At 36.1% G+C, this 8,492-nt stretch overlaps 2 protein-coding genes across 3 annotated transcripts; both read right to left on the bottom strand.

Moving 5' to 3' along the window:
* Positions 1-504: 504 nt before the first annotated feature.
* Positions 505-2,656, bottom strand: LOC133731885 (large ribosomal subunit protein uL24c). Its single transcript, XM_062159326.1, has 4 exons — positions 2,486-2,656; positions 1,676-1,714; positions 948-1,178; positions 505-838 (listed from the first exon to the last, which is right to left on the bottom strand). The coding sequence occupies exons 1-4, from the start codon at positions 2,588-2,590 to the stop codon at positions 638-640; spliced, it is 576 nt and encodes a 191-aa protein (XP_062015310.1). The 5' UTR covers positions 2,591-2,656; the 3' UTR covers positions 505-637.
* Positions 2,657-3,152: 496 nt separating this feature from the next.
* On the bottom strand, positions 3,153-7,907 carry LOC133734728 (calcium/calmodulin-regulated receptor-like kinase 1). 2 transcript variants are annotated; one of them, XM_062162342.1, is made up of 8 exons: positions 7,686-7,907; positions 6,387-6,759; positions 5,559-5,712; positions 5,092-5,218; positions 4,720-4,805; positions 4,542-4,613; positions 4,164-4,367; positions 3,153-3,766 (listed from the first exon to the last, which is right to left on the bottom strand). In XM_062162342.1, the coding sequence occupies exons 2-8, from the start codon at positions 6,701-6,703 to the stop codon at positions 3,431-3,433; spliced, it is 1,296 nt and encodes a 431-aa protein (XP_062018326.1). In that variant the 5' UTR covers positions 6,704-6,759; positions 7,686-7,907; the 3' UTR covers positions 3,153-3,430. The 2 variants fall into 2 exon arrangements, with proteins under 2 accessions (XP_062018326.1, XP_062018324.1); XM_062162340.1 differs by having other exon boundaries at positions 7,550-7,906.
* Positions 7,908-8,492: the final 585 nt, after the last annotated feature.

An 8,492-nucleotide genomic window follows, 5' to 3' on the forward strand; every position in this document is an offset into this window, starting at 1 on the left:
CGTTATATTTGACTCCCTTGATATTTTTTCCAAATTGTGGTTGAGTATTAGGAAGTGCATCTGAAACGGCTTACCACCTACCAGTCACACCGTACAAAGAGGCAAACCATTCAAGCCATTGTTAATACAAATAAAAGAAATACTAAAGAGGCAAACAACAATACAGCCCGGATGTGAAGACTGCAAAAGTATACCAAGTCAAAGCTGACATGCATGCCCCCTTTATCTAGTTTTTAAATTTTTAAATTTTTAAATTTTTTTATCTATCTCTACATTTTCTGATAGTTGTGTATACATTTTCCCCACAGAGAACAGGTATGCTATTTTAATTAAGCACTTCATGAAGAATAACCCCAGCTGACTAAGCAGTGTAAACAATTTCCAATGACCTAGTCTCACACGCCCCAGTATCCAATCCATTCAAGATGCATTACTCAAACAAGGATTTAAATTTACTTGCACATTTTGGAGGAAGATCAACATTCCATTTTGACAACCAACCAATACAAATAAACAAAATTACATTGGGGTACTTTTGTTTCTGTTGCATGTGCCTCAGTCAAATACAAACAGCAAATTGATATTAATACATCTCAAGTGTCTTAACTACATCAATGGTGACTCAAGAATTGGATCCTTACGCAGATACAGCTACTTCAGTTTTCTTTTTTTCTTCTTTCAGCTTCTTCCAGTTCTCTGCATTGTCTATTATCTCACCAGTTTTAATGAGGTAGCGAACTCGTTGTCCATTTTCCAGGATCTTATGACCCACACGACTTGCTACGTTCTTTTCTTTCGAGTAAAGCATCACATTTGAACTGTGGATAGCTCCTTCTACCTGAAATATGTTACATTAGAATGTTTATTTGTAATTAAATGCAACTGGTACACAAGAAAACAGATGAAAGAGTAAACTGATGACTATGACTTTAGGAAAGAAAAAGAACCTTAATAATCTGTCCTGGTTCACCCTCTTCTCTGCTCTTCATATGCTTTGTCTTCAAATTTATGTCTTTAACTATCACAGTACTATTGTGCTTAAAGATCTTTGTTATCTCTCCAGTTTTACCCTTTTCATGTCCAGATATGATTTTCACTGTATCCCCAACCTTAACATGCATTTTGTGTAAAATTGGAAGACTGTTTGGCTTGCATTCCTTCCGCTCCCATTGCTTTAACTGTCAGAGGAAGAAAACAATAACCTTTCAGGAAATGAATGTATTGCCTAATAATTCTACATCAGAGCCCATCTAGGAAAATATATTGTCACTAAGAAAAGGATGCTACATAAAATTTGTGTGGACTATTCTTATAACACGATGAAGGTTAAAATTATGTGAACCATGCCATATGTCCATGCAAATCGAAATGAAGTTTTATTTGAATCAAGGTGTCCTTTATATGGCTTTTCCACAAGTGGCGCCTGGAATATCCCATAGTGTGATGAAATACCACAATTATAAAGACAAATTGCATACTTAAAAGTGCTTTCAAAGAGACAACCAAGATAAAGAATTACTTCTAACCTCTTAGAAAGATAGCAATTTCATTACCCTCCTTTAGGTCCTAAATTAACAAACTCTTTTCCTTTTGTTAATACAATTATCATATGCATTCTAAAGAACAGAGAAAGTCATAACAATAAATTAGGCGAAACCATACTCATAATACTAACCTTCACTACAATCAGACAAGGCTTTGATGTTAACTTACCCTGCACAAAGAACAACAGCAAAACAATTATGAAATTACTCCTCTATCTCCAAAGTAATCAAAGAAACTCAAACTAGAACTGTTTCCCAAACAGTTGTCATATAAACCTAACGTAATACCACAAGAATGAAGCCACTCATCATTAAACTGAAAACTCAAAAGTTCCACTTCAGTTCTATATGAATGAAGGGGGGGTAAGTACCATCCACTAACTTATGGCAACAATGTGCACTAACAAACCAGGAAAACCCCACATATGCACAAGGGATAGGCTCATCTTCACGATATTTGTGCATTGCCATTCTTAGTGAGTGAGAATAGCGTACGATTATGGCAAAAGCTTCATTAAGAACCAAAAAAAAACATTAATTTATATACCTTATCAACAAAGTAGTTCGAAATTGTCTACGGGCAAATATTACTTCCTACGGCCTCGCCAATCCAAAGCAATTCAGAACCAAAACCAAATGAACATTTTGTTTGTATGAATTGTACAAATAACCCATTACAATGTTACCCATCACCTTTTCAAATTTCTAATCCTAAAGCCGTTTAAACATACCAACAAGAAACCAACTTCACAAACAAGATGAAAATCACAACAATCCATTAAACACAGAGAGAAGTGCCCGGTCCAGTTTGACAAAGACCCATTTCAAAGTTCCCAAAAAGGAACCAGAACCAAGTTTGAAACTTTCAATCCAAACAATGAGCTGAGAGTAGCAAAATACAGGAAATTTGAGATTGAATGAGAGAAAAAAAGAAAACGTGCCGGAACAGGATAAATAGTGAGGGGTGAGAGGCGTTGGCCCAGGAAGGAGTTAGAGGAGAGAGAAAGCGAGGTCATGGAGCTCTGGAGTGCAGCCATGGCTGCCATTGTCCTTGCTTCACTGAATTTGGCTGTGGACTGATGAATGGATAACACACAGAGACAGAGAGCACAACAATCATAGAAGAGTCAAGAGAATGTGTGTGGCCACTCGGGGCATTTTAGTAATTCTATTGACTGCTGGCAAGTGGCACCAAAACAAAAACGACGACGTTGCTGGTCATCCCAAATTTTCTTTTTTCTTTTTTAAATTATATATGACCCAAGCTCGCTAATCGAGTGTTCGTTTTTTTTTTTTGGGTCAAATTGAGTGTTCATTCAAATTGACCCAAGCTATTTATGAACATTGTTTGTTTACATTATTCATAATGGACGGAGGTGTCGATAAGTTATGGACTTGGCGATATTTTTTGTGATATTATTTAGATGATGTCTCAAGTTTAAAAATCTTTTTTCCAAAAAAAAGAAAATTTAGGTATTTAGAACGAAATTCACTAGGTAATGTGAGTCAATTGGAAGGTGATGGCCAATTGGGAGACCACCTAAAGGATAAAAGCAGTGCTGCATATTGCCATTGAGTCATTGACAAAATCATGTGCTGGTGCAAAAGTGGAAAGGAAGGTAAATTTTCCTACATTTCAATTGCTCCAAGCATGGTATACAAATCTGGAATCTGTGATCTGTCCTTTGAGCAAACAGGGAAAACGGAAAAAGAAAAATAAAAAAAAGCTGTGTACAAAGAAGGCTGAACTAAATCCTATGTCACTTGAGCAGACATCAGAATTACACTATCTGCTGTTTCAATCCCATGAAAGACTGCACATATATCAAAAGGCAAAGCCAAAAGTACAAGAACCAGAATGAATGAACAAATGCAGAAACTAAAGCCTACAAATCATATGTATCGGCTGTGCTGTCCATAGACTCATCTCTTTGATGTTCAGCCATTTGAATTTTGGTTTCTGGTTGGTTCACGTCAATCATAACTTCCTCTGCTGTGGATGACAACGATTTCGCATGGTGCTTTCTATTGTGCCTCACTTTGAGCATTCGTGATAGCACTTGTACAATGTCTCTCATGGAAGACCGCTTTTTTGGGGAGCGGCTGACACATTTATATGCAAGAGCTGCCACTTCGTTGAGCTCTTGCACATCAAAGTTCCCATTAAGACGGGAATCCACAATTTCCTCCCACCCAAATTTCCCCTCCGTATTCATTGCCGCCTATTATTCATATAGACAATTCATTAGATATACAAGTAATAGCACTCACTGGATCTATAAGTGGGATTCTGCAAGATGAATGAATGGTTTTGTCTTCCTTTTTGAAGACTAAACACTAGCACCTATTTTCTTCATATCTATATACTGCTAAAGAAGAAAGCAAGTGCAATCACACCTTCTATGCATTTTTCCTGCATTCTAATGTACTATCACTATAGCAAACAAGTAAAAAAACAACTTAAAAATACACTTTAAAACTGTTATGTTCCTGGGTTATCAATATTGCAACCTCCATGAAAAGTGTAATAGGGTCAAATTACCTCCCCTTAAGTTTCTGTTTTGTGTACAGAGAGAGAGAGAGAGAGAGAGAGAGAGAGAGAGAGAGAGAGAGTCTTACAAGCTCCACATATTCCATCAGACCCTGTTGAGGATTTCTTCCAGCTATGAGTTCAAACAGCAAAACTCCAAAGCTGTAAACATCACTTTTCTTGGTGAAATTTCTAGTAGAGATATACTCCGGATCTAGATAGCCAAAGGTTCCCCTAATATTAGCTGCATGTTTGTCCACCATCTCTTCTCTTGAAAGTCCAAAATCAGCTACCTGAATGATCCAGCAAGACCCATTATTCATATATTAAACAAATATGTAATCCAAAATGCAAGTATTTCTTCCATATTTGGAAACGAAGTAAATTAAATACTCCCCTTCACACAGAGTGAAATTCTGGTAGAAAGTTCTCGTGGAAAATGAAAAAAATTAGCAAATGGGTCATACCCTGGCTCTCATGGATTCATCCAACAGGATATTGTTGGATTTGATATCCCGGTGTATTACAGGAGGAACTGCCTGAAGTGAAAATTATAAATCAATAAATAAATACCTTGATCATAAAAGAACATGCATGTACTGGCACAAACAAAGTTCCCTGTTTAGTCTGGTACTATTTACTTACTCCATCATGAAGATACTCCAAGCCCCTTGCAACATCTAAAGCTATATGAACCCTCAAATCCCAGCTCAATGGCCCATTCTTTTCATCTGCAAGAAGAACAGCATGTTATTTTCAATTAAATATATTATATATGGGCTCATGGAATCAACATTTGATGAATTCTAATCTTGAGCTTTCTATTTCTAGATTAGCTTAGTGCAAAGCAAGGTTACAAGAATACACACAAGGTTGGCACTTCACAGCACTCATTATTATGAACGGAATTGGAATAAAGATATGTAACAACGACTACAAATAAAACAAACACAACTCGAGTATCAAGTCTAAAATATTCCATTAAAGTAAACAATGTGAATTTCAAAGCTAACTTACCATACAAATGAGAAGCCAAACTCCCTTTACTCATGTAGACATAAATAAGCATATGTTGGCCTTTTTCTGCACAGTATCCAATTAAGTTCACGAGGTTCCTGTGATGCAATCTTCCCAGTAACTTAACCTGAAGGTAGAAGAAGTGAATGACTGTTACTGATATAAAAAAAAGTTTGAAATACTTATTATACTAAAAAAGGAGATATATAATAATATAATATAACACATATGAGTAACAAGACATCTCGATGATGCCATTTGAAAAAGAAAATGAGTATATAATTCAAAAAGAAAGAAGTCAATGATCAAGTGTTTTTGGATTTGATAACTTCTGGCAAAATTTAGCCTATTCATAGTTGCTAACAAGTTATCTTCCCATACAACTGTGCAGATTTCCAATAGATTTATGATTAATCGCCAACTCTTGCAGGGATCCTAAAAATGTTCGACCACTTTACAATCACTACCTCTGTCTGAAACTCTTTCTCCCCTTGCTTAGAATCAGTTGCAAGCACTTTAACGGCAACAGTCTCACCCGTTAACATCTGAGCTTTGTACACAGGACCAAATGCACCTTGCCCTATCAATGTTGTAAAATTATAGGTTGCTTTCTGCAGATCCCTGTATGGAACACATTACAAAACAAAATTAACAAACCAAATGGAAAAGGAGTGAGCTCTAGGATTCGGTATGCAAAATTAAGTTGTTTAAAAATGAAAAGTCACTGTAAATTTTATTAACAAATAAACAAAAAAGGAATAATAGGCGGTTAAGAGTTGGGAAGGAAGTAATTGAGCATTTCATAATGATGCATACATGTATGCATTAGGTATCTGACATGATAGCTAAAGCAAAATAAGTAATTTCTAGGCATTTCAAGCTTCTTGATTTTGTCTTATGCCATTCAATAAATTGTGTATCAGATGATGCATTTTATGAAACTCAAGACTGTCACATCAATGGTTATTGGAGGTTAGATTGATCGTCTAACGTTTATATGTTGACTACAAGTATTCCAATTAGTTTCTCCATCAAAAGTATGCATGCATGCTCAGAATTGAGCCATTGTCAGCATCGGTACCAGATATTTCCATAAACACGACTGACAAGAAAGGTGCCTGCATCTAAAGCCGCCCCATTCTAAGAAAACTTAGCATAAATATGTAGAAAAAGTTATGAATTAATCATACTGAACATTATGATCACATGTAAAGAGAAATGATATGATAAAAAGACACATCATCCAAATCAGGAAGGGAAGTCAATGAGAGAAATAGATTTTCTACAAACATTACTTGTAAGAATACTCGGGTATTCCAGACATTGAGACTACATTACTCCTCTTAAATCCTTCAACAAGCCAGAAGGAACCACCGGTCCGTTCAGATTTGACAGGTGAGTCTGGACCAAGTGTCGAGTCTGACAACATTGTACAAGAGTCGGCACCATTAGTACGAATAGGAAGATTTGCTGCCCTTCGAGAACTGCTGTTCCCTATTTGCATACGCTTCCTATGGTACCTAATGCAGAAGAACCCAGAAATTGCCAAAAGCACTCCAATCACTACCCCTATAGAAACCCCAATGATCAGTCCAACTGGCTCGCCTTTCATCTCCTCAATTACAATTTAGTATTCCCTATTCAAATTATCCAAGCCATTTGGCAAACCTGCAAATGACCCATCAATCTTAGGAGAGGACGACTCAGTCAAGAAAGGACAATCAAACTCAAGAACTCAAGTCAATATTGAACAATTTGTTGATTTATAGCCATAAAAATAAGTCAAACTTAAAATTACAAACTCCAACGTAGCGTTGAAGGAGAAAAGACAACACAAGCACCCATTTCAACATTTTGAACACCAAATTGCCCGGCATCCCATTAATCCACTTTCAAGCTCTAGAACAGTTGAACTCTAAACATTAAAAGGTCTATGTATAACAACAAGGGAGGAGATAACAGTTATTATCAACTTTCTTCTGCTCTTATCCAAATAAAAGCTTAATTAATACGGTAAAAAAAAAACTCGGCAACACTAAATTATATGCTGCAGAATTCCATGTTTGATCGAAGCTAGTGAAAGAAAACTACTCGATCTGGTTCCCATTTACCCAAAGAAATCAACCTAAACTAAGATCCCCATACGATCCCCGACAATCCAATAATGCTCTGTTTGGTCTCTTCAGAAAAATAGGAAAAGAAAGCATCCCATGATCAAACACAAAGAGACAGAGTCTTTGCTTTTTGTCTCATTTCTTCAACTTTCTTGCTTTCTCAGCACCCAAACCCAGAATCAAGAAAAACCCACAAAAGGGTGACGACCCAGAACCAGAACCAGAACCAAAACAAAAACAAATGGGCACCCAGAACAGTAGAACCAAAACCCAGAAGAACAAATCACACCAGAAACAATATAACAAAAGGGCAGAGCTTCACTGACACACTAAACACTACATACCTGTTAACACATTTTGTTCGGGTATGGATGACAACAGTGAAAGAGTTGCGAGGAAGTAAAGTGTGGAAAACCACCAAATGAAAGAGAGAGAGAGAGAGAGATTGATTCTAAGGGAATAAAGGGAGAATAATATGACCTGTGCAATTTACTTGAAGAAAACACAGGAAACAATAAGTTGGTGTCTGGGAAAATAACGAAGCAATCTGGAAATACAGTAAGAATAGTATGTATGTATGCTCTGGTTTTTGCTTTTTAAATTCCGTGAGTCGCCGCTTGTCATGTATAATGAAAATTCAGACATAGGGAATGTACATGGCATTTGCTTTCTGGGATTGGACCAATATGCCCAAATTATTGGATGTTGGGAATTTGTGTAAAACTAATAATAATCGTTTACTAAACAAGGTAACTGTTCTGTCATGTTGTGTGATTAGTCTGTCAATCCGACTCGTTATGACACACTTACCACTCTTATCTATCCACTATTTAAGTGAATGCAAGAATATTAGTATTGTCATATTCTAAAGTACCGTGAGATTTTTGATATATTCGTAAGTTTTTGTTTGATTATAAATTACATTTTGTCAATCCAAATGATGATGGAGTTGTCTTCAAATATGTTTATGTAGGATCTTTTTTCATTGTGATGTTACAAGTTTGCCGAATTCAAGCTTTTGACGAATTTTTTTTTTTTTTTAAAGTTTCTCGAAGAGACGTTAGTATAGAGTCCTTCTCTTACAATGAGGTCAAATACACTCTCATTGTAAGATGAAGCACTGTGCGAAAGCTGTTACTTAAATTTAGTCTTTAGTTGATTTTAATTACCCTTAAATTAGCTTGATTAGTTGATTGGTTTAGATTAATTTATATAATTGATTTAGTTGATTTGGTCTTGTAAATGCTAGATACACCTTCAAGGAAGATGATCAATATGATTATCCAT

This window comes from Rosa rugosa, chromosome 2, assembly GCF_958449725.1.
Source record: "Rosa rugosa chromosome 2, drRosRugo1.1, whole genome shotgun sequence".
NCBI classification, from domain to species: domain Eukaryota; kingdom Viridiplantae; phylum Streptophyta; class Magnoliopsida; order Rosales; family Rosaceae; genus Rosa; species Rosa rugosa.